The sequence below is a fragment of the Centrocercus urophasianus genome, unplaced genomic scaffold (genome assembly GCF_019232065.1).
Source record: "Centrocercus urophasianus isolate 14NV4802_14NV808 unplaced genomic scaffold, USGS_Curo_1.0 seq_26, whole genome shotgun sequence".
NCBI classification, from domain to species: domain Eukaryota; kingdom Metazoa; phylum Chordata; class Aves; order Galliformes; family Phasianidae; genus Centrocercus; species Centrocercus urophasianus.
In genome coordinates this window covers 9488308-9515051 of record NW_024884822.1, presented here as the reverse complement: position 1 = coordinate 9515051, position 26744 = coordinate 9488308, and the positions used below count along the sequence as shown (strand labels likewise).

The 26744-nt window shown below is 43.4% G+C and overlaps 1 protein-coding gene across 3 annotated transcripts in view; it reads left to right on the top strand.

Moving 5' to 3' along the window:
* The window catches only part of SGCD (sarcoglycan delta), a 213368-nt gene that overhangs the window by 71327 nt on the left and 115297 nt on the right, over nt 1-26744 (top strand). For 2 of the 3 annotated variants that reach the window (XM_042826092.1, XM_042826090.1), the window contains exon 3: nt 14199-14384. In XM_042826092.1, coding sequence (XP_042682026.1) covers nt 14199-14384 — 186 coding nt within the window. Of the gene's footprint in view, nt 1-5259; nt 5340-14198; nt 14385-26744 lie in introns of those variants that run through there. The other variant, XM_042826091.1, reaches the window with a different exon arrangement.

Genomic DNA, 26744 nt, shown 5'->3' with positions numbered 1-26744 from the left:
GAGTAGGTTGCTCCCAGTACAGGTGATACACATCGACCCCTATGACATTATGTGTGAGCTTGCTGTTATTCTGGCATAGTCGATACTTGAATTCCTAACCTGCTTGGCCTCTTCACCTGAACTTCTGTTGTGTTTTGAGCCTTGTATAATAAGTGGCACAGTGGCACCGACTGCTGACTTGACCTATTCTTCAACTCACCTATAAAATGATCATGAATTTGAGACTTGGGGTTTTGTTTGCATCACTGTCGTACTGCTGTTTGGAGACTCCCACTGAGCAGAAGGGGTGAAATTCAGGACTCGCACCTACATAACCCAGTGTTGTGTGAAGAAAGGTTACTACAGGGTTACCTCTGCCACTAATGGAATTTCCTGCACACATGATGCTCAAAGAATCCTGGATGCCTGCTTCAGAGAGCAGGGCTATAAGGCATTAGCCCTCTTCGTCTCTTTGCCTTTAGTTTCAGGGAATTAGAAGATTTTGTATAACGAGTCCTACTGTTAGAGCTGCCTTGCAAAAACAAGCCCAAATTTATCTCTGAAGACACAGACATGTGGGTGAGGCTGCAGGTCTGGCTCTTGCAGCTCACCGTTGTGTGCACAGTCTCCAGCTCAAGTTGCAACAGGCTCCTAACAGACACACACACGTGCACAAGTGCTTTTTCATTTTCTCCCATTTCCTTTTCACCTGTCTGGTGAGCCCATCTTGACACTGTCTGTGATTACCTGATGACCCTTGTGCCTTCATTCAGTCACAGCTGCAGCTCTTCCATAAGATTTTGCTCCCTACCATCAAATGAGACCTGCAACTCTGCTGCACACACACACACACACACAAAGGTTTTCTCTCTCTGACCACTCCTGTTGTATAACTGCTACCACTACCTAATCGAATTTGGGGATCACCTTCCTCCTCTCCATTTCTCATCACATTGCCCTGTATCCCATCTGAACACTCAGAGCTGGGCAAATCCTTGATAAGTGCCCATAGCTGCCGTCCTACAGCTTCTATTCCTGGCCCCAAATAGTTAACTTTCTAATCCATTAGTTACCTTAATTCTGCATTTAAGGAAATGGAGCTCAAATGAGTCTCAGCTTCTCCCTGTACGCATGGATACGCAGGAGATCTGTTACAGGCATCTGAGGCTGAGGATGGTTTAAACTGATAACTATTATGTGGATAATTTCCTTCAATTTAGAGTTTAAAAACATGTGAACGTTTATATTTATTCTGTTACGATATTTCAAGAGATTTAATGGATTAAAAAAGTCATTTAGAGAAAAACCGTGAGCGAGGGATTGCTTAATTATCTCCTTCAGATACTTAAAATTTCATTTTGACTTCTTCCTTCCCTCCAGGTACACACACATGCCTGTATTTATGTGCTAATACTTTCTGTGTGTTTGCTTTGCCCTGATTTTCATAGGAAGGTGCTGGGAATGTTTCAGCAAGCCCCTGGAAATCTGCATGGCACGAAAATCCCACGAGTTTTGATTTGTATGCAAACAGATATTATCAGTTAAACAGAATTAGTTATGTACTGCTAAGTCAACAGTAAGGATTAAATATTTTTTGGCTACATCTGGAATACGCTGGAAGGCAAACTGTAGGTCAGGTATAAGTGCTGGAGAAGGAGCTTTCCTCTTTCTGAACCCTTTTTGCCAGCGCTGCAAATTGGTGTGACTGAGTGTGTGTCCAGTCCACTTGAGGTCTGACTCTGATATCTTTGCATACCAAGATTACCAATGCCGAGTGGCTTAATGAGGAGTTAAGATGAATTACTGTAATTCCTCCTCACCCAGTGGTTAGTGCAAGGGAGCTAACAGTGGGCAGCTGCAGGGTATCCAGAACTCCAACAGCTTGGTTCTGGTGGCACCTGGATATGGTGCTCTGGGTAACATCCAACGGTTCCACTGCCATGAAAAGGTGGAGAAAAGTGTGGTAGAGAACAGCATGTCATAGAATCACAGAAAATATCAGTTAGAAGGGACCCATAGGGATCATGTGCCAAACTCCTGGCTCCATGCAGGGCTGACCAAAGATCAGACCATATGTCTGAGAGCGTTGTCCAGATGCTTCCTGAACTCTGGGGAGTTTGGTGCCATGCTGCTGCTCTGGGAACACTCTTCCAGTGCCCACAAAAAAAAAAAAAAAAAAAAAAAAAAAAAGAGACATTGCTGTGCAAACTGTAAGTCTCACAAATCTCCTGTTGCTGAACTTCATGGATCTGCTGGGGTGGATCTCCCACACAAAATGAAGTTCCTATGCTTTGCAGTACTCCAGCTGCAAATATACTGGTTAATTTGTTATTATCTTCCCAAAGAGCTCTAGTAGTTTATTTTTTAACCCTCATTACCCTGCCAGAACTGAGAAATAATAGCAGTTATGCAGATAGTTATGTCGACATCAACTTCACCTTTACACTTGCAAGGTTCGTATATTTTTGGTGGCACCGACAGTAATAGAAATGATAGCTCAATGATAGAAAAAAGAACAGTCCCTGAGCCACGGTTCTGATACTTGAAGCATCTTTAAACCCCATACCCAAATGAGAAAGAGATAAAAACAGCCTAGTTGAAACGGCTTAGCTCGAAGGAGTATTTTATGTATTACTAGATGACAAAATAGTTAGACATTAATGCAGTTTACAGTAAGACACCCTTAAGTTATCAGTGAGGTTAGTGTGATGCCTGACATTTAATGTAAATATTTATAGACTTGGCCTACTAATTATGCCAATGGAAAAAATGTAATATTAATGCTGTCACCTCCACATGTATCTACCTGCCAGCATGATACTAACTTGTATAAATATTCTGAAGTTGGTAAGTACAGCACATAAACAGAGGAGATCATTTACATTTTTAATAAGGGATTAAGTTATCTTCAGCAGTAGTTTGCAGCCTGTGGTCTACAGATGTCTGGGAGGATATTCCCCAGGAAACTGAAAAATGACAGAAAAAGAGAGTTCTGCATAGGGGACATAGAAATCCCTCACTGGGAGTTTATTAAAGGGGTACTCACCACCTTTGGCAAATATTTAGAGATCCACACTGAGCAAGATTTGAAAACCACCGATAGACCGTATTCATACAGAGAAGTGATGAAGGTTGGAGTGCCATATGCCATGTGGTAAATGATCTGACTGAGTCCTGCTGGAGTCAGGCTGCCATAAAAAGCTCTGGTCAACAAAGCACTGAAGCATGTGCTTAACTTGAAACAGACATCGATCCCTTGAAGTTCCTCCTGTCACCATATGTAACCAGTTTGCTGAACGAAGGCCATGGGGAAATTTAAGGCAGAAGTCAAGGGCCGCTCTACTCTCATCTTGCAAATAGCTCTGCAGATGTCTGATTGTCTTGTACAACTGAAAACCTAGTTATGTGAATCCACTGTTCATAGTTTTGTATTTCAAATTATTTACAGTAAAGGACTCCAAAGGTTTCAGGCACTGGTGGTTTCAGCTGTTGCTGGCTGCCAAGCCAAAGAATATCATCATTACCATTGTAGCCTGTTTAGGAGGCTTTCTTTTAGCTGCGTCGATTGCTCTCCCAACCTGCAATCCAACAGTCAGTGGTTTCTGTTCTGTCATAAACGGATTGCTCACAAGCTGTGCAGTTAAATTTGAAATGCTCTTGCCACTGCTCGTGTATGTGTGGCTTGCATGCACGCCTTTTGCTTGGCTTCTAGTCTTGCAAACTGAGGCAGAAGAGTCACGTGGTTTCCTACTGTCATTTGTTCTGCAAAGCAGCACCTTGTTTGGTGTATGTTCCCTCTGAAGTCAGTGTAGTTCAGGTGCTAGTGCAGGTTGCCAGCATCTGGCCACGCACACTGCCAAGGCACATGGGTGATGCTGCTGGCCAGTGGGTGGCACTTTGCTGGAGTTAAGAGATGAGCGTTTCTTGGGTGCGGATCTCTCCTTCCTGGTGGATGGATGGTTCCTTGCTGTGGACCTGATCCAAAGCTCATGGAAGGCAGTGGGCTCTCTCTACTGCCTTTGAGGAGCTCTGGATCAGGCCACCCATAAGACTCTCAATTATTTTCAATCTCATCTGTATTTGTCTCTTGTAAACACTTCATCTGGACTCTGCACTTCTGTAAATCACAGAACAGAATAACCTGATAGAAGTGGAGTGTGTGGTTTTGAAAAGGAACATTAAGAGGGAAAAAACACAACTCTCTCTCTTTAAACTGTCTCTTTTCTATATTGTTACCTTGACAACTCTGCTGCTGTGTTTCATCCTTGGTGGGACTTAGCTGTGGTGGAAGAAGGGGGACATCCATGTGTGTTTCCACATCTCCTCCAGCTCTGCTTTGCGGGCGCCTTCCGAGCACAGGGCACCTTGAGCTGCAGAGCTCATGTTTGCTGCCTTGACCCATGGTGCTGCCTGGAAATGATTACAGATATTAAGTACTGGGACCCGTTCTGATGAAAGGTATAAGACTGTATCTTCTATTTTTTTTTTTCCTTAAGCCAGTGCCAGAGTAATGTTAAAGCTCTTTGAAAAGAGATGCAAGGTGCTTAAAATATTTGTAAAGGGTTAGGACAGCTGAAAAGCAGAGAGGGATGTAAGTACTCAAAAATAGTTGTATTATTTTTAGTATAAGCAGATACAGGAGTATGTGTCAAGATTAGGATCCAGTCCTGATGTGCTGAACTCAGTCTAGAGATGCTAAAAATATGCTTTCTTTTCACACAATTTTTGGAAGAGACAGAGGCAAAGGTAAGAGGAGAGCGGTGGTGAACTGGAATTTTATTTCCTGCGTTTCTGTGCTTGCTGGGGTTGGGCAGAGCTGGCTGTTAACCTGGGCACACATAGCCACTGATACCTGCAAAACATGATGGGGTGGAATCCCACCCAGCCTCTTTTTTCTCTTCCCAGAGAATATATCCCTACCAACATAGCATTTTTCTTCTTTTTAACAAAAATGGCTAGAATTTAGCAGATGAGCTGCAAATGCAAGGCATGCAGAGTCCCAGGCTGAGTGCAGAAAGGGGTGTCTGTTTATAAATGTGTGCACAGAGAAGGGGGCTTTTAATGCAAAACACATGTGTTTTCAATTGCTATCTGGAGCCAGACCAGTAGCTGTAACTTGGCCTGACAAAGCCTTATTGAAGTACAGACAGTGTGGTTTCAAAGCAGTTAGAAAAAGAACGGGAATGCTGTTCAGGAAATTCTTCAGGCATGGGCAGGGACTTGGCTGCAATTCTGCTGCTGGAAAATCTGACAGGGGCAGCTCATGAGCGCAGGCCAGGCCTCGTGCAGCTCGGGAAGCAGCTCGGCATCCTCCGATCTCCCAGCACAGCTCTGGGCTGTCATCTCCCACCGACGGACAGGTAAGAGCCGTGGCGTTCCCTCCTGGAGCATTCACTGTGCTTTTCGGTGCATTCACTGTGCTTTTGTGCTCGTATAGATTCTTGCTTTGGGAGCTCTGTTTGGAGAGAAAGTGGAGAGTGTGGAGCTGTGGCATATTTGCTGAAGGGTTGGAGGAGTTGGAGGCTGGGTGTTGGTTTCTGGCTAACTTTGATTCTGCACAGCAGCTCCGGTGCTGCGCCTCTGGCGGGGTGAACGCTGTGTCAGAACCATCCCTGACTTTTTCACTTCGGGGAGGAAGTGTGGATATAACCTGAAACCACTGGAAGGTTGGCTGGAAACCATATGTTGCTCTCAGATTTTATTGAGAAATGCTACTCGGTCATGACAAATGGAGTTACATGTATATATAGTTGTTCAGTGGGTTGAAAAGATATTTGTCCGGAGGTTCTGTGGCAATTGCTAACTCTCTGTCACCTGGTACAGGCTGTGAGGAAAGGCAGTGGTTCAGCAAGTCATTGCCTTGTGATTTCTGTGCGTTAGTTACTCCTGTGTTTCATAAAGCACTAGCAAAATGCAGCAGGCAGCACAGTCAGAAACCACGGACAGCAGATTAGAAGGAAAAAAAACATTAATTTACTGGCTGCAAACTCTCTTTTCATTTACGTTTCTTTTCCCAAATAACTTAAGAAACATTCATGATAAAGAGCACTCCCTGCTTAGGAGCCTGCCAGATTTAGGCAGTACACTCTCTCATCCTTTTAGTTGCAGCGTTAAAGCTCAGCTTGCCTTGGCAGAGATATCCACACCTTATATGGCAGGAGTTGGGTATGGTGTTTGTCAGGGCTGATGGAGGTGTTGGGAGCAGTTCATTGCTTGGAGCTTTGGAAACTTCCCTGCTTCTGCCAGTGCCTCTTGCTCAGATTTTCACAGCAGCGTTATTTGATACATTGAAAATGCATGTCTTTGGTTGTTGGGTAGTCTGGGGTTTTTTTGCAACAAGAAGTGAGTTCAAGGCCAGGCTGGATGGAGCCCTGGGCAACCTGATCTAGTGCTTGGAACTAGATGATCTTTGAGGTCTCTTCTAACCCAAGCCATTCTATGATTCTGTGATATGAAATTTTAGAGTGGGACAGCACTAAGTTGAGTTCTGGTGGAGTTCGTGGGAGAACATCTGCAGTTTGCTTTTCCTGCACCTAGCAGGACTGCATGTTGAGCATTAAATAGTCATTCACTTAGATGATCCAAAGCATGCAGTAGCAAAGTGAGATTGGCCAAATCTGTGTGGGACGTGCTTTCTCACTGTAGTGCTGAGTGAGCACATCCATAGCAAACTCTGCTGGACACGGTGGGATTCAGTAGATTTGGATCATTAAAGGGAAAATTGTCTGCCCAAATGCAAGCTTTCTGTGTGATGGAAGGGGCTTGGGTCATCTTCTTGCCACCGCATTTGTCTTTTTATGAGAAAGGGTTGAATTTACTTGAAGGAGCAGCTTCCTCCCTACCCTTGGCAACTGCTTCTGGGCCTCATTCTGCAGGACGTGTCCTTTCTGCATCCCACCAGGGTCAGTATTCAAGCTTTGTTTTGTATTTGAAGAAATTGAGGAATGCATGCATGCACGTGCTGCTGTGCATGAAGTATATTAAGTCAATGAAGTGAAAGTGGAGGGTCTCACTGTCTTGCAACTATACAGATAAGAGAGCTCCAGGCACACCCTAATATGTGCACTCCTTCTTCTGGTTCCTCCCAAGAGCAAACTAGAAAGCAAATGTGTCTACAAATGAACAAATAGATGAGCAAAGTGAACACATTAAATTGAGGGAAAATGCAGAAGAACAAGTTTTAACTTCTAGCAGCATATATCCAGGATCACTGCAGAGACTTTACTCTGGGTCTTGGCACGTGCTAAAGCCCACAGTTCTTTCTTTGTGCCATGCCAGTTGGGTTCCAGCCATATAAATCCATATTATGATCCTGCTTTGCACATTCCTACAAGCCATATCTCTTTTATCTGCTGGGGAAGAGGTCTGGAAAGTATCACCTCCTGTAGCTTGCTTTCTGATTCAAGCTCAATTGATGATATCCCTCGTGCTGTTCCCACAGCTGCCCATAGTCACACCTGCTGCTGGGATAGTTCAGTGGAGTTCTTATATTTGTTCACTCTGCTTTGAGACTCTCTGGTGGGAAAGTGCTTTATAAACTTGGCACTGATGGACACAGACTTATGATTGCTTCACATCATTAGAGTAGTGCAAAGGATCTGGTGTTCAAATGCAGAAAATCCAGGATGATGTTTGCATGCAGTGTGAATGTATTGCTGCAAATTGTGGGGCATTTGGGAAAAGACATTCTTTGCTGACTTGCTCAATACATAAGAGAACTCACTGCAGATTTTTTTTCTCCCTTTCCATGTTCTCCTTATTTCTGATCCTCCAAAAAATTAAAAAATAAAAATAAAAATCAAGACAAGAGAGCTAGTGTAAATCTAGAAGTTGGAAGAAACATTTGTCTTCTGGTGAGAACAGAAGCAGTAGCAACCATGTTGCTTACAGACTCTTGCAGCATTTTAGAATAAGAAATCACCTTTTGTCCAGGAGAGACTATTAAGAGATGGAGCTGCTTATTACTTTGCTTTGTTCTGGCAAGCTCTGATATGTTTATACTATTTGCTGTAAGTGCTCCATGAATGCAGAGCGGTATCTGAACAGAGGAGGTGCCCTGAGTTCAGCTTCTTGTTCAGTCCACCTCCTCAAAGCAACTGGGTTATAAGCTGAGGTTTTTGTGGTGCCCTTATCCTCAAGCACGTTCATGTCAAAGTGATGTCAGCCCCAGTGACTGGGGAAATAACATGAGCTCTCAAGACATTAGAGGCAGGGGTAGCCTAGAGCACTGAGGGATGGGGATTGGAGATGCTTTATCAGCAGATGAATCCCCAAGGTCTCCCCAGCTCCTTGTGCTGACTGAGTCCAATTTCCTAGTGATATTTTGGAGGTGGGAATGGAAAATGAGGTATTTCCTAGTGGACCAGGCAGAATATGCACTGGTGAACTGTGCAGACTAAGCAGAGTTTGATATACTTTCGCTTGCCAACGTCAGGCTAGATATTTGGAAAATTCTATTTGTGATGTGCTCTGATGACAGAAAGTAGTCTTAAGGAACATTTTCTTCTTTTCTGAATTTCCTTCCAATTTTTGTCTCTCTGGCCGTGTGCTATATTGCTGTGCCCCCTATGAGATTCGTACTGAGTAGTGATGGTCTTCACAGCCGCTGGGAGAACCTGTTCCCCACAGCATACAGAGGGACAAGCACAGAGTGAAGACTTCAGTTTTGGGGACTGCAGTTCTGGAGAGCATTCTGGCACAGCCATCAGTAGAGAGGGCCTGGTTTAAACCATCGTGGGAGACAAAAGCTGTGTAAGATTTAACATCGCCAGCAAATATTTCATCGTTGGGGCCACTCCTCAGTGCTCAGAGCTCCCAGGTCAAAGTGCAAGGCAGAAACCATTTTCCTGGGCTAGATCCTTTTGTGTAGATTTGGGTGGTGGTCTGATCAGTGTACATAATTTGTGTCATAAATTACTTTTGGGTCACGATGTTGCTGGAAAGATGAGCCTGGGGGTGTTGAGCTTGAGAGAGCTTTATGGGGAATGAAGAGGCAAAATGTCTTGTTGATAGCAGGCTCAAAATGCCACTCTTCATGCCAAATTTTGTTCTCAGTAACACTCCAGAAATGTCTGTTCTTTTGAACCTGGTGGATAGTGTGCACTTAAAAGACAGAAAAATTAAAGAGGCTGAAATCCACAGAGTGTTTAGAGCTCGCAAGTACATTGCCTTCCAGTGATATGATGGAGAGAACCTCTCATTTAGCCCCAAAGCAAAGGTTTGTGTTTCAAAAAGCAAAGAGAGAAACAGTAGAGGATATTGGTTGTATGGATACCAATTGAAGGCAGATGTGGGAGATGTAGGTCCATGCCCAAGGGAGCCTGAACCCATCCTTCTCATCTCTTGAATTGTAATCCCATCACCATACTTAGCCTGGGGTCGGATGCTCCTGTTTTGCTGATGAAGCTGTTACACCTCAGTTATATGCAGGCAGGCAGCAAGCTCTCTGCAAACACACCCATGCATTTACAATGCCAGACTCTGGCTGCCCTATGTTCACCTTATGTAAAATTGATGATTTTGACAAGCTGCCCCCTGGCCTCCATTAAGTAAAGGCTCATGGTTTCCACATAAAATTTATAGAAATCAATGTGCAAAAAATTCAAATGCAAAAAATACGTGCAAATAGATGCCACCTTCCCCAAACCTGTTGTGTGTCCCACTGCACAGACCCCACTTTAGAACATTTTCAGCAGTAAATTTCATGAATGAGAAGCCATCTTCCTCAACTGCATCCTCTTTCAGCTTAAAATTGTCCAATTACTAAACAAAGATGATTTAAGCACTGGTCAGAAAACCTCCGTGGCTCAGAAACATCATTGATTCCTCTCATTGTGCCTCACCTCATTTATAGCCCTCATTGAGCCTCCAAAGCTGATGTGGCCAAGAAACACTTACAGCTGTGGTGTTTGCAAGGGAAAGATGGTTTATTTATCCTTGTGCATATTAAACACTTTGCCTGATGAGTGGGAAATGCATGTTGTGTGTATGAGTGAGAGGCTTTCTGCGCACACTATCATAGAGCCATTAAGGTTGGGAAAGCCCATCACCAGTCATCAGTCACCCCATCACCAGCCATGCCACAGGAATTCTACAAAAACTTATTCCTTGGTAAATTACCTGGGTGCTGGGCTTTGTTTTAGTAGTCATGGTAATGCTGTCTGTGGCTAAACTGTGACGATCTGGCAGGCAGCATTTCTCATGCTGTATGAGCAGTAGTGGCACACCAGTACGGTGCACGTGTGCCTTCCCATGGCAGGCAGACGCATACAGCTCTGACTTTTGGAAGGAGTGCCTCTCCTTCCAATTTCTACTATATTAGTTTCAGCATTGGTTGTTGGCTATTATGAGTTTGAGTGACCATTTATAATGTTTTCCTGCAAAAACTAATACCCCATTAAGCAGCTAGCAGCCTTTCTTCTCAGCTCGGTGATTGAAAAGGAAGGGGTGCTCTGCAGATGAAACCACTGGTTTTCCTTTCACAGTAATACTGCTTTTCTGGTGCCTAATTTGCTGCCAATATCATTACAATGTTTAACAAGAATGTGTCAAAATATAAATCATGACTAGCATACTTCTCTGTCCCCCACAGAACAAATTACTGGCAGTGGATGCAGCTTGTTCCTTATGTAGGTGCCTTACAGCCCATCTTCTTCTACACATTTGTTTAGCCCACCTCAGCGCTCAATGTCCATTATCTGTTCTTCTCTTGATAGAGAACAACAGACATGAGCTTTTCTTTTGGTGGTCATGGGTGAGGGGAAGGGCTTGCTAGAGATCCTATATTGCTTCAAGTGTAACTGTGTGAGAGTTTATGGAGAGTTTATGTGTGAGAGTATATGGAAACAGCATCCCATCTATGATTCCCATGTTGTTTTCTCGTTATAAATTTATGCCATATTACTAGGTCATGTTCACTATGCGCGTTGCAGTCCTTTGGTTGCTCTATCACTGTTAAGGCAGCTGTGAGCTAAATATTTTATTTGAACAAGAGAAATTCTCAAAATAAAGCTCTTGTGTGGATCCAAGCTGCTTTTTGTGGTTATGTTCTGTTCCTATAAATTCGTTTGATGTCTGCAAAGTTTTGCCTCAGTTGGATTTGGCATTTTCTCCACTCTAGCAGTTGTGGGGAAGAAAAAAAAGAAAGAAAAAAAGGAAAAAAAAAAAAAAAAAGGAGAGAGCAAAGGGGAGAATAAACAAGTTTTGCAATAAGAAGATATTTTGTGCTCAGTATTTCAGGCTATTTCTTATTGGTCAGACTTGTTTCATGATTTGAGAGTGCTGGAGATGCAATTTATTCGTTTTCTCCAAGAGAGATGCTGCATTTAATATGTGCTCTCCAGGATCCCCTGTTAAAATATTAGGCAATAAAATCTGTGACTGTACAGTAGTTGTTGTTATAATTTCCCTTAGGTAGTGGAAATCGTAATTTATTGTTTTTTAAGATTTCCCCTCGCACAGAAGCTGAGTGATTGCAGTGGTGTAGGGGCCTGGTTTTCTCCAAGTGCATCTGTGTGTACCATGGCTCCTCTCTTCTGGCACAACCACTGTGCTGCAAAGCCCTCCCCAGTTTACAATTGCTGACTTAGCACCTGGGAGCAAAATAGCAGTGACCAAACTGGATTTGCTGTGAGCAACTTGCTTTGCTCCCTTTGTTAATAGCTCAGGGTCTGCCTGAGCCTTGGCTGTGTGGGCAAATACCCCATGGATCTGAACAGCAGAAGTGCTTTATGGTGAAGACCGTTACACCATAGAAAGCTGCTCTTTAATACAGACAGCAGAGGTTCAGGTTGGAAATTAGGACAAATTTAATCTCAGAAAGATGCATTGGCACAGGCTGCAGGGATGTGGTAGGTCACTGTTCCTGGAGGTGTTTGAGAGCTGTGGAGATGCGGTACCAAGGACACGGTCAGTGGGCATGGTGTGGATGGGTTCGAGTTGGATGGGATGATCTTGGTTTTTTTCCTATGATTCTATGTCATACCTTCCTTCTGCGATGTTCTTCTAGTACAAATTGGCTGAATTGACTGAGGTGGGCACACTAGGATCCTATCTGCCATGCAGTTGTTGGTTCCTCCCCAGAGTACGTCTGCTTTCTCTAAGTAATGTTGCAGATATTCACTGCTCTGAGTTCTGAGTAAGGCATGGTTTGTGGCCATCTCGTCTGGTTTTTTAGACCAGATGAGAACCCTTAAAAAAACCAACAGCACTGTTGTGCAACATCCAAGCTCTTTGGTGTGCTTGGTGGAATGTTGCCCAAAGGATGTAAGGGGAAAAGTTCCTAAAACTGCAAGGGTTCTGAGACCAGAGAGGAAAGTGATAGGAGAACTGTGTTTATTGTTTTTAAAATCTGTTTTTCAGCCATTGCTCTGAGTTTTGAGTGTGTGGGATGGACGCAACTGCTGAAGGAGAAGGAGGGAGATGGGATCCTCTGCCCTCTGCAGGAAGGTTACTTTTGGATCCCACTTTTGTGCAGGAGCATGGCTGTTCTGAGCATGCTGCTTAGTTAGCTTTACTTTATGTGCGCACATCAGGACAGGCATCTGAGAAGAATTTAGAGCCTGATTTGACTTGCTTAGCACCTGAGGCTGCACTTCAGCAATGATGAAAGCTGGTGGAGGAAGGGAGAGGTGTCTGATCTCCTAACTGTGGGTGATAACAGCAACCTGTGTTGGCAAACACACATCTAAGCACTCCCAAAGTTGCTAAAAGGTTTACAAAGTGTAGAAGGGGAAAAAAAAACATGGTTCCGGATCTTTAGGCAGCCCCTGTTTGTGTGGGCTTCAGTGTTGGGGCAACAAAGAGAAAGTGCTAACTTCATGGCGAGTGCGATGCTGCTAGTAGAAGATCTGTGCTGGGGAGAAAATCACCTTCCATTGACACTTCCATTGCAATGGGCTCTGCACTGCCGCCCACCGCACGCTGTTATTAGATGCTGTTTGCACATTTGCCTCTAAGAAAAAAACACGAGGCTAATGGTAAACAAACAGGCACAAGTCAGTGTCAATGAGCATCTCGTTTCTACCATTGTTTTGTTCTGCCCTTATGGATCACACTCCCGCAGAGAGGAGCTTGCGTTGTTTTCTCCTGTTTTGTGAATTTTGTAATTCACTGAATGCTAACATTGATGCCAGGTATTCTGAGGGAGAAGTCCCTGATGTTGAATCGGTAGCACAGAAATGTGTCTGGTGGTTTTTTTGTCTGCCTAGAGTCTTAAATTCTGAACGCTCAGCAGGCAGCACGTTATTAGAGGCGATGTAAGAAACTGACGCCTGGGGGAAGCATGTGAAAAGGACTTTCCATAAGCCAAAGTGAAGGGCAAGAAGGCAATGAATACTTTTGTGGGGCAAAATCTGCCTCCATAAGCACAATCCTGAGTGCATTTGCTGCCCTCCATCCCCACTGGCTGCAATGCCATTTAAAGCAGTGGGGCAGCCAGACCTCTGACCACCGGCAGCAAGCTGGGGACCAAGATGCAAAACCCAAACTTGTCCTGGGGATGCTGCCATGCTGCACAGCCCTTCTGCTGTCCTCAGTGCCGAGTTTCCTTCGTTCTCTCCTCTCTCCTGGCTCTCGCGTTGTCCTGCCACGCCATGCCTGCTTTCCCAGGGCATCCTTGTTAAATCCATGCAGATATTTGGGGCATTATTTTAGGAGAACTTTGTGTTTCGGGTTTATTCAGTTAAGGAAGAGAGAAAAAGACATTTTCCCTTTGCCTTTTTTTTCTTTGTCTGGAAGGAGTGATTTTATTTGAGGTGATTTTTTGTTGAATTAAAGCCTCTGCGAAGTAATATTGCATCTTCAAAACAAACTGCTGAACTCAACTGCTTTTACCAAATGCATGCAGAATTTTCCCCTCCGGATCCTTCGAGGCCCTAGAGTGCCAGCCTTGCAAAACCCAGGGTGGTTGAGGAGAGTCACTTGAGAGTGATCTCCATAGGATACCTTTAGACAGTGTGCAGTATTTATAAATGTATATATACATCTAATACATAAAATTCTCTTACGGTGTGTTACTGCATACAGTGAGCAGCAAGGAAAATAACGCAGAACTAAGGTACCGAAGGAGGTGCTGCCCAGCTGGTAAACTCTGAAAGGAAGAGGAAGAACAAAAACTCCACAAACCTCAAAGAGGCACAGACACAAACCCTTAGCAGCTTTTATCATCGGATTTGTCTTGCTGCTTAATCCGCGTTCTTATTTTTGTGTGATTGTTTCAGATGCCTCAGGAGCAATACGCGCACAGGAGCACCATGCAGACCTCGGAAGGGCCCCAAGTATACAAAGTCGGGATTTATGGCTGGAGGAAGAGATGCCTCTATTTCTTTGTGCTGCTCCTAATGATCTTAATCCTGGTGAACCTTGCTATGACCATCTGGATTCTGAAGGTCATGAACTTCACAATTGTAAGTCCTAGGGGTTAGCCTAAAAGATGGGGGGAAGAGGATGGGGGATGGTGGTGGCTTCTCTGCCCATGAATTCAGGTATGGTTTCAGTAATGGGGTGGTGTAATTGCCATGGGTAGCTGCTGCAGCAGGGAGGAGCAAATTTATCCTACAGTCCTCTTCTTTTTTTTCTGCTGGAGAATGACTCTTAGGGCTGTCTGCAGGACTGCCTGGCTGGGAAATCAGCTCAGCATCATGAATCACATTCCTCCTCCGATCTTATCTATATATATACATACACGTACACGTACATACACACATGTATTTGTATTTATATAATACATACACAAATGTTTTTTTTATAAAGCCTCCCAAAGATTCAGTTATAAAGTATTTTAAAATTATTAATAGAGGTTATTTTTAACTGGTGGATGGGAATGAGTTTGAGCCTTCCTCTTACACATTTTTATTTGCTTTTTCTCCATGGCTGAGCAGTTATGAAACTTGATTTGCCTTTTTCTTAAGGAAAGTTACATAAAAATGTGTTTCAAGGAGCTGCATGGCAAAATATTCCTGAAGTGGCTCTCTGGGTGTGGCATTCAGGTGGATTTTATCCTTGCCTCCCTTGAGCTGGTGTTGAGCATGGAAAAAAGCGGATGTGCAATGGGAAACAGATTGCATAGGGATAGGTGGTGCCTTCTGGGCCTGGAGCGCCCACTTTAGCTCAGCTCAGACTTTTTGGCACAGCACAGGGTGCCTTTCATTACCGACTGAACTTTTCTTCCCTTGCTCAACACACCAGAAAGTCAGGACACGATCAGCCAAGCACACCCTATTTTCAAGTGCTAGCATGTAAGGCAGGCCCTAGCTTTTCAGAAGATAATTTGGCCAAACAGAGTGAAAATGAAATGACTTATGTCCCCTTTTTCAAAGCAGTCATTGCCACCCTGATCAGGTGGAGCGATTTTACGTCCATTAGGATCTTTGGGAGAAATTAAGTTTGAGGCTTTAATCCTGGATTTACTTCATGAGAGAGCTGTAAGGTTAAAATCACCCAAATCAGTTTCAAGGACTTTCCCAGCCAGGCTCTGATGCGAGTAGTGTGTTTGAAGTTTTCCAGCATTTCTTTCTCTGCTTTGGTCTTGCAAAGCCCTGAACAGCTGTGTCTAGCATTATGTCATTAATGGGCCTTGAGAAGTTGAATAAACAATCTCTGACTTACTGTATCCAGCAGACAACGTACTGTGGCAGGGGAACATGTTGAGTTAGTTTCTCTAACTGGTTTGCTGTCAAGGTGTGCTGATCGTTGTGATGCACGTATGCTTAGAGAGCAAGCAATTATAAAACAGTGATCCTCTAAAAGCTGTGAGTGGATGAGAGAGTGAGCCAAACTGGAGCAGTTAATTATTACCCCGACCAGTTATTTATTCATTTATTATGAAATTGATGGCATTTTGACATATACGGTCATTAGATTAAAACCTCTCCCTTCCAGCAGCTCTCTCCTCCCTAGCCGGTATGCTGGCTTTTTCAATGCTGCACTGATCTTCAAGTTGTTGTCTGATTCAGTTTCCTTAAATAGTCACTTACTCTCTGTGACTCATTGGGAATTAGTCCAGCGTAAAGTGTATTTGAGTCTGTTTTTAGCTAATTTGTATGTTTTCATGTCAATAGGTGCTGAACAGCTTTGGGGGATGAAAACCCATACTGTAGCACTGCAGTGAGAACTGCTTTGTGATATATATAGGTTCTTGTGGGCATGCTGGTCAGGATGTATATTTCTGACACAGCCAGTGGGAAATAAACATAAGAACAGGGCACGTAGGAGGTGTGCACCTTGTCTCCTTGATCTTGAATTGTATTAGTCTGTAAAATAAAAATTCAAGGTCAGGTTGGATGGGGACCTAGGCAGCCTGCTCTCATGATTGGCAACCTTGCCCATGGCAGGGGACTTAGAAGAGCCAATCATAAAGATCCCCTCCAACTTAAGTCATTCTATGACTGTATGAATGTAGAGCAATTATGAGATGTGTGCCATAGCACAAAAGATTGTGTTCAGTCAGGGAGAAATGTCTCAAAGAGAGATTTCTCATTCTGGTCATCTCTGGAAAAAGATCTGTTACTAAATGGATTTTTTTGCATATTGGTGACAAGAATTCAAGGCATTTACCTGTCCAAGCACAACTCCCAGTTTTTGGGGCAAGAACTGCAGAGAAGAGACATGGAGATGCATTTTGGTAGAAGGAGATGTCTTCCTCCAAGATGGACCTGCAAAGTACAACCAGGTTTCGGTTGTTCCAAGCTGGAATTGGTAAAGACCCCACTGTAAGAGTGGTAGGAGCTCAGCAGACATCTGAGACTCCTACTGCTTACAGTTATGGCGCTACTGTGCTGTGATGGGACCAAATGATGTGGCTGATCAGATTATTAAGAACAGAGCAGACAGTTCCTTGGAAATGGTTGGCATGCAATCCTGATGAGCGTTGAGCCCATGGTGCTGCTCTGCTGCAGCCTCGCCAGCTGCTCTGGATCCTGCTCTGCAATTCCTCCTGCACCATTCCCTGCGGCTGAGGAAATCACTGCGCTAAGTGAATTTTTAGAAGCAGACTTTTATCTCTAAATAACAAACGTACGAATATTCTCCAATGAGGAGATGCAAATACGCAAAATCTTTAATTTGTTCCTGTTCTGATAAGAGGAGCTGAGAGGCCTTCTGGGGCAAGGGATTGATTTGAGCAGTCAGTAAGCAATAGCTGCTGCTTAGCAGGTCTGAGTTACCCCAGTGCATGTGGAGCAAAAAAAGAAAGAGAAGAAAGGAGGGGGAAGTTTTATAGTTTTGTTGTTGTGGAAAATGTAATGCTTCCAGTATCTTCCCAACCCCTGATCTCTCCCAGAACCTGAGTCTGTTCAGCTCCACAGGATGGTCCTGGCACTTACCGGAATTTAATGAGTGCTCATTAAAGCCAGTAAGTGCTCAGTGTATCTTAATGAGCACAGCAAACCTGCTCAGGAAAACTCGGGGGTGTTTTAAATGCTGATAATGGGGTGTGGAGAAGGGAGGGGAGGAAGCGAGTCCATTTTAGAGGAAAAAAACATCACCTTGTGCAGTTTGTACAGCGTGTTGGGCAGCACCCATCACTCCATGTCAAGCCCTGAGCTCCCTTTCTTCACTCCCTTTCCTTTCCCCTCTGTGTGCCCTGTGACGTGCTCAGGGAGGAAACTCCCGTGAAATCAAAGCATAAGCTTCCAATCTGTGCCTTTTAATGAGCAAGGCATAACTAATTTATTCTTGGTTTTGCTTTAATCTGAACATTCAAGGCGTAAGTTTAAGTGTGGCTGTTGCTTCTTACGTGGGGCTGTCAAAGGTGCTGTGTTTGCGTGGGGCCAGTTGGTCACAGCCGGTCTGTGCCATGCTGCAATCACTCAGTCCCTGTGTGGTATTTGATCCTCGGTTTGTTCTAAATGATTTTACCCGGCACAAGCTGTATGAAAAACAGACTTGGAGGGTACCCGAAATATCATCTGCCTGTTCCACAGCTGGTTCACACAGTCAGGTCCATTTATCCAGTTCATTTGCATTAGAGCTATGCTGCAGGAAGCTCTGCGGAGGTTGCTACCTCTAAACTTTACTTTGATTTTTACACCAAACCACAGAATGAATCTGGACCGATGCCATCAATTTGGGTTGAAACCCAAATGCCCGCTGAAGGTGCCCTAACCTAATTGAGGTAGAAACTGTTATCCAGCATTAAACTTTCTGATGATGTATAGGTAAAGGTACTCCAGCTCATTTGGCTCTTGGACAAGCGTGGTACAAGTATGTGGTTTACACATAATGGATGTGGGGAAAAAACATGAATGCCTTTGGGCTGTGTATGTGACTCACCCTCTCAGCTTGCAGGTCTGGGGCAGCTTGAGCTGTATCCTACCTATTTTACAGAGCTCAGCTGAGCCCCTCAAGGTTTGTAGGTGCCAATCTGATTACAAGGATTGAACCAGAGCTTGTAATGGTCTTACTCTTTATGGTCAACCTGCATTAGCATCCAGTGATGCAAGTCATTAGCAGTAGGATTGCCTGTGACTCTGTAGGTGAGCACACACTGTGGAGTACTTGCCTACGATACACTGAGTATCTGTGATCTGGTGGGTCTTTATATTTAAATGGCAACAGTCCACCTACTCATCTGCCGGTCAAACCACTGAGGTCTCTTTGCTCTGACACGGTGTTTTTGTCCACCCATTTTGAATTGTATGTTCTTTGGAACAGAAGCTGCTTGCATACAGCAGCCTGCAGTCCTCTATATTGCCAAATACTGCCAGACTATATGTAAGAATAAGTAATTTCCCCTAAGTTGGCTTGCAAGGTTTGAAATTCCTGGAGAACTGCTTTCTAAGAATAATGCAAAGCAAAATCTATAGAAAAGTCTTTGACTCTTTCTTTGTAATGAAATTATTCTGCAGCTTTGGTATTCAGGAGGCTGTTTGAGAGCAAAAGCTTCCTCCAAACTCAGGTCTGAGCAAACCCACACAATGCTTATGCCACCTGAGCATGCACCTTGGAGGAAAAGCCTCAAAGATATGGGCAGGCAATGACCTGGCTCACTCCATCTCCCTTGGGATGCAGAGAGAAGGGGACCTTCTCTTCCTGTCCTGATCTGACTGAGTTCAGAGGGGTTCCTACAGCGCATTCAAATTCTCTTTCCAGAGCCACACAGTTTGGGATCCTTTAGTATAAGGTTTGGTTGTATTTTTTAATATTTTAATTGAGTAGGAACAAATGATTGATAGGCCATCTTCATTGCTTGAGGGGTGTATTTTCACATTGCTGAATAAAATGCTAACAATTTAGAGACAAAATGCTGTTGTAGGTAGCAAAAGTGCTAAATATTATTATCTTGCTTTCTTTATTAGAAGTTTATACAAAAAATATGCTTTTAAAGTTTGGTTATGAACAGTTATTTCCGATACAATTACTCCCTCTTGTGTGTAAACTACCTGCCACATTTTAATTACAGGAAAACAGTTGGGTAATAACACAGCAGTAAAGATGGATTAGAGTTAAGAAAGCTCATCTGCTTAATAGGCTGGATTCTTTTATTAATGATTTAAAGGAACAGACTTTGTTCTAATTTTTTTAATTAAAAATTGCCTCAGAATATAATGACTGTGCAGTTTATGTTCCCTTTTCATGATTTCTCTGGGGTCTTTTTAGGTGCAATTCTAAAGCCAACATGGGAAATAAATCTGCTTTGCTTCTCAGCTTCTGCTTTGTAGTGCAGCTCTAATTGGTCAGCTAAATTGTTTAGAATTAGAATTAATTTTGCTATATCCTTACTGAGGAAAGGGTGACTGTTTTTTTTTTTCCCCTCAGTCTCCTTCGCACACACAGAATTGTGCACTTTTCCACCTTAATTCATGTTCCTCCTTTTATAAAACAAGTAATTGTTTCTAAACCGCCCTCATTACCCTAGAGCTTCGTGTCTCTCCTTTCTATTCTCATTCACATGGACTGCATCTTCTGATATAAAGATGTTAATCTTGTAGGGATCTGACAGAACCAGCAATGCTGTGAGTGACTGTACTGTTAAATGAAGAAGGTTCAATGGATTAAATCCTCACCCCTGTGGGACGCAGTGAAAATGTTGACATTGTCTACAGTGGATCCGTTATTAATGATAATGCTTTTTAGTTGTGGTTTTGTACCCCAAATTCAAATTCCCTTCTTCTCAAATGTAAAAAATAATGTTCTGCTTTTCTTATGCTATTTTCAGAGACCTAAAGTTTCTGTTTCTGCATTAAAAGCAATTGGGATTGTATATCCTTTAAAGATATATATTCTGCTATTTCAGCTTCACTCTTTTGGAGTTCAGAATAAAACAGTTCTGATAGGATATTGCAGGACGTTGTTGCAAGGTTGGTTCCTGTGCTGTTGCATCACCACAGTGTTAGGCTTCTGGTCCTGATCACTTGCTAAGTTACAATGCATCGATTTCTTCCAGTGCTGCACCTTTGAAAACTCAGTCTCTGACAATATGTCAGTTTTATTGTCTTAATAGTGTATCCTCTCAGCCAGCACAAGCACGTAAGGCCTTCATCTTCCTGTTAGCACACAGTCATGAAAGGAGCCCATATTTTTTCCTCACTGTCTGTACTCTCTGCTAAACCTCTGAGTTCTTCTGGTGCCATGACATCGGGTTTGCTTACAGATATATCATGGAAGCGAAAAAGATGGCGAGACTTCCATCAGTACCTCTAAACCAAATGGTATGTGCTAAGTAGCAATCATCAGGTAATTCTTTGTTTTTATTCTTCGTCTATTGCACGAGGCAGGCTGCAGCATACAGCCTGTTATGGAGGTAGGTGGCTCTTTTCCCTCAAATATTTTGGTGGTTTGGCTTTCACGAAGAACTGAGGCTCATGCAATTGTGCTTCCATCTCAGTATACGAGCTTTCGGCTGTCTCTTCTCTATTGTTTTTAAGCCACGTATCATATTGAAAACCTCTGAAGAGATGTATGTATTCAGGAGACACGAATATCTCGTATCTTGGGTTTATGGCTGCGATGCCACCGATCCCTACAGGACCCAGCAAGCGGTGCGGATATGGTGGGCTGTGCAGGGAGGTGAGTCATAAACTCTCGATCCCAGATCCCACTTCTGCCACCTCCCTCCGCAGGGGATTGTTCTCAGCTTCTCTTTCATCTGAAGAAACAAGATATTTCACATTAGCATTCTTCTCAGCGCCAACAAAAGATCTTCAGCCTAGTGGTTCTGAAGCAGAAGATTTGTCTCTTAGAGAACACGTAAAAGGTATTATTATAAATGCGAGGAAGAACAAAAACAAGCTCGCTGCTAAAATGCTGATAATCAGCTAGGTCTTTGAATAGCTCACAATCTGATCCCTCCCCATATTCTCACAGTACATTAGGAGAAATGATTTAATTTGGGAAGCCACACAGAAGTAACGTACCGGGCTGATCCATGTAGTAGGTTCTCCACCCCTCCTTCCCTTGTTCTGTGTGTTTTTGGTTTTGCTTCTTTTTTAATTTCTGAGCTTCCTGACAACTCTCCTGAACTCTCTGCATGTCAGAGAGCAATGACCTTCTCAGCTTTGAAAACCGAACAGCCATCTCTAACAAAAATAGAATTCTTCTGAAGCACCTCTTCTCGGTGATTGCTTCGGGCAGAAGAGCTGCTTGGTGGAGCCTCCATGCCTTTTCCAGCTTGGCCTGGAACTGGAAAGCCATCAGCTTTTCAGAAAGCTGCTGCTTAAATTCGTATTGTTTGGTGTTGCACAGTCTGTGGAATGGGGCTGGAGGTGGCTCTGCCACCACTGCAAAGCACGTAGCAGCAGAAACTCAGGCTCTTTGCAAGGAGCTCCAGTTTGCAGGCTCACTGCTGCTGGTTGGATGGAGCCCTGGGCAACCTGATCTAGTGGTTGGCAGCCCTGCCCAGAGGAGGGGTTGGAGCTTGATGATCTTTAAGATCCCTTCCAGCCTAAGCCATTCTATGATTCTGTGGTTGGCTGTGATGTGTTTCTGTTTGACTAAACCAAAGAAGGGGAGTAAGAAAAAAGTAGCATATACTCCCTACATTTGCATGCATCTACCCTATTTAAAAAAGGGGAAATTTAGGTTGGATACAAGAAGGTTTTTTTGCAATAAGGGTGGTGAGGCAGTGGCACAGGTTGCTCAGAGAGGTGGTGGTGCCCCATCCCTGCAGATACCCAAGGTCAGGCTGGAGGGGCTCTGAGCACTGATGGAGCTGTGGGCATCCCTGTGCAGTGCAGGGGAGTTCAACCATACGGCCTTTAAGGGGCCGTTCCAACTCAAGCATTTTTATGATTTACCTTACACAGTGTTGAGAACATGTTCTAAAGCCTTAACAGTTCTGTGGACAAAATTACAAACCTGTGATTTTATGGACTGCAGCTTCTCCCTTCTCTCTGCAGACACTGTGTTATCTCTTCTGTTCTTGGATGCATCTTTTCTGCTATATATTCCCATCCCTGATTTGATAAACGTCTTTGAAGTGCTCACTGCTGGATGCTGCCATTCTATGTGCCTTTTCTTCCAGAGCTTTGCTATGGAGATGAGTTTGAATATACCATTTGAATTCATCACAGCTTACATTTTAGTTCTGGTCATTTCCACTTCAATTACATCTTCCCCATTACCCATCCTGCCTTCACCGCTGTGGTCAGTGGTAAGATGGAGTGAGGTAATTATTTGTATTGAGGCCCAAGTTTCTATGGGACTACACTCCAGTGCACTTGCATGAAGGACAACCTTTTAACACTGAAATGATATGGTTGCAGACAGATTTATAGGAGAGGAATAGATTTGCACAGGTAATTCAGCTTTGACCCCTTGAGTTCTCATTACTTCTCATCCACGCATCACTATTGCCCACCTCTTTCCTATTTTTAAATGAGATCCAGTAACTAATAGTGAAATTATGGCAGTCTGCTATATGAAATTTGTGATTATTTGCATTTAATTAAAGGCTTCTCTTGAGAAAATGAAGGGCAGCTTAACCTCAGAGAAGCCTCCATGTCTCCAGTAATTGCTTATAATGGAAGTCTTTAGAGTTTCTGCCCCACCACAGGATAAAGAGAAAAAAAAAGATTCCTCCCACACACAGGGTCTCAAAATTATTTTATCCTTGTGCGGTGAAGGTGACTGAGGAACCCAGTGAAGCGTTCCTCACTTTGGTTTAACCAGTTAAGATTCAATTTAATTACTCAAAAGCCAAGCCTTTGGTGTGTTTTTGAAAAGCCCATGGGCACCATGCATTCTTTTTGAAGGAAGGTGATCTTCCTCTTCACAATACGTTTGTAGTCCGGCAGTTGGTGTCAACATCAGAGTGGGATTTCTGAGGATGGCCAGTGCTCCACATTGCTGCATTGCCCCAGTGACCCCAGTGCGCACTGTGCTTAAGGCAAGCATGAGATTGCATGAGGCACTTCACTTTCTCCGACACTGAGTGTGTGGCACTCGAATCGTGCATTCTGCCTAATTACTTCTCTCAGTGTTTTCATGCCTCTTCTGGCAGCACAATCACTCTGCTTGCACCCTCTGCTCCATTGAAATCCCTTCTTCTATCACAGATCTGAAAACAGGCGTGACAGAAATTAGAGTATATGCTGCAGCAGCAGATATGGCCATTTTCTGCTGTCTGTTCTCCATGCCGAAGGTATGAATGTTGAAAAGCATTCTGCTATCCTGTGTTCTCACGTTGTTCGTTAGCGCCATGTATCACACAAGTTCTTGTTAATATACAGTAAAACACATAAAATGTCTCTGAAATTTTTTGTAGTGACCTCTTAGAGCTACACGAGTCAGAAATGGAAACATAATAGTTGGTCATCTGTAGAGTTGTCATAATTTTCCAAGTTGCAGCTGCAGTTAAGTGCATGAAAACGTGGAATCTTCCTCTGATGTTTCTTAGCAAGCAAACATGTCGACAAACAGCAACTCTTTATTCTGGGGGGAAAAATAGGGTGTTTTAGTTACGTATGCTGGGCCCTGTAATGTATTTCATGTAAGTGCAAGCCATATAGGTGTGTGTAGGTGCTGATTTTGATTGAGGTTATTTAGTAAGGTGGCATTGTTTCTGATAACAAATACTTCGTCCTTCCAAACAAGGCACTGAAGCTCTTCATTCTGGGAAACTAAGAAATCAAATGCCTTTTACAATATTTACTTCTCGTGCATGTTAGAAAAGGAATTCCTGCTAATTACATATTTGTGCACATGAACTACTGTGGATTGAAGGTCTTATTTATGGAGGCATGTCATCACATGAGTTTGTTATGTTTTCAGCAAAGAATTGAGTCTTATGAAGGGGAGGAACGCCAGGCTGAGCAGCAAATGGCTGGGCTAGAGGAAGATTAGGTGGATCTTAACAATTCTGCTGTGATTTTACAGAAAACTGCATTGTCTGGAAGGAAGGTTGATTCAGTTCACCACCAGTAAGTGTAGATTATAGAGCAAATTTCATCTTTATTTGAAGTTACTTGTCAGAACCTATTGACCAAAGGTATTTGTCTTTGCTAGTATAGTAAATGATTCACTGTCATAAATCGCGCAAGAAAAATCCTGTGTGTTAGAAAGCAGATGTTTAATTTCTTTCTTCTTCCCAGCGGAGCCGCGTTTCTTGCCATTGCACCTTTCCTCTAATAGAAGTTTTTCTGCAGTAGTTTGCCTAGTCAGTCCTTTTGTTCCTTTAAATGAGAGTGAGGAGCTGTTAGGAGTTCAGGGTTGAGATAACAGTGCTCTGTACAGGGAGCCTGAGGCCACAACGAAACCTTTGTTGTAGGTGATGTTGGGAGCCTATAGGAGCAGCACCATGGCTGTGTTCCACATCCAGGTAAGAAAGTCACCAGAATGGAAGGCATTACAGGTCTGTACTACAGGAGCATTCTGTATGAGGGAAGAGTTTCACACTTTGAGGAAAAAGGTCTGTTCTGCAGGTGAGGTCGGAGCCTGGAGCTGGGAAGTTGGTTAATTCCCTGTAGCCTGCAGACTATGCTAAATAAATACGGAGTAACCAGGCACTTGATGGATGACTCAGCTTTCCTCATACAGGGCTATCAGTCTGTGGCATTGCTTCTGGGTTACACAGGTATAAATGAGAGGGGAATCGGTGGGAGTGTGTGGCTCCGGAGGCAGGCTGCAAAGGAGAGTTGTAAACTTTGAAATATAGACAGTATCTGGGCAATTGGAAAGAGAAGTGTAACCCCGGCTGGTTTGCTGTTGGTGGTTGTTGTTGTTGCTGCTTTAGGTTAGTGATAGTCTACAGATTGACATGTTAAATGGATTTCACTCCCCTGTTAGGTATGTCAGTTTAAAACAAATAGGTGGACACGGTGGGAATTTATGCATTGCAGAACACAGAAAAGGGGTCAAGAGAGCTCTGTACACAAAGGTGGCTGAAAAGAGCTAGAGATCTCTGCTCTGAAACAGCTGCCCAGCTCTGGAAAACATCACAGGAGTCTATAACTGGGGACCAGCTCTTCATGCATCCCAGTAAGTGATAGTAAACAGGTCTGTTGTACTTGGCTTTTCTCCTTTTCCTCTTCTTAAAATGAGTCCATTCGATAAGAAATGTGAAGTTGAATGGCTGAGTTTGCAGCTCAGTTTTCACTGATGTTCATATTGGATGAGCTGTCTGAAATACATACTGAAAGCATAGAGAGATGATGAGATTCATGATGGGGAAATGACCACCATTCATCCAAAATGTTTTCAGTAACAGCACAGGGAAGGGATTGCATTGGTGCAATCTGTAGTTCTTGTTTCTGTTTTAAAGGTCTCTAATGAGCCATGTGTGCAGTGCATTTCTCCCTGGGAAATCCCACTGAAATCTGCCACTTGGATTTCATTTCTTGTGCTGCTATATTTAGAGCAGAAAGCAGATCTCCCAGCATGACTCCTCCTGGCTTATAGGAGCCCTACGAATTGTCCTAGCAATAAACTCTAATCAGTTACCAGAGCTGCCTGCACCCTGTGAAAATCCCTAAAAATGATTAAAAAAAAAAAAAAAAAAGGGAGCAGAGTATTTGCAATTGCATTCCAGCTGCAGTCATGTGGCAGTACCCCATCATCGTCTCTGTGCCTTGGGGGTGGTCTCAAGGGATGTGGTGTGTGCTTTATTACTGTGGTCCCTTGCTCAATTTATATTTCTGCACCCCCTTTTTTATCCTGTGGAGAAGGAATCTGATCACAATATTCTCCACTGAGTTTTAATGAGTAAATTAGAATTTTTAGAAGTTTTTGATCAGCCATAGTGTCAGAGTGCACGTTCCCTTCCTCGCCGTCCAGCAGTGCTCTCTAGAAAAACAAACAGAAGGTCTGATGGAGTTGTTCTTTATAAGTTCCTGTTTTTCTTGACCATAGTTCCATTAAAAATCATACACAGCCATGCCAAGTTAGGCATCATGCAGCATCTTGGTATAATCAAGGGGGTGAGCCTTCCTGCTTCAGTGCAGTACTTTCCCTGGCTGTAAAGTCCCAGGATAGGCTGTGTGCTGTAATGAAGAAATGTGGTGGCATGGACATTAGTAAAATATGATGAGTGGAGAGAGGTCATACATGTCTGTTTGTGGTGTCAAGTGAGAATGTAGCATTTTTGTATTTCAGATGCCTTTTATATTTAATTCCCTTTCTGTGCTCATCTGCGTAGGAAAAAAACATTTAAGACTTGAGAGCAACAAAGTTACTGTGGATTTGCAGAAATGGTGCTCCTGAATGAAGCAGGAATGTGTCCATCCTTGCAGCTTTTTGTTACCTTTCACATTCTTTGATAGAGATGTAATTTTCTCTAATCATTCAGAAAGATGGCTGGATATTTTTTCTATTACATTCTGAAAGACTTAAAC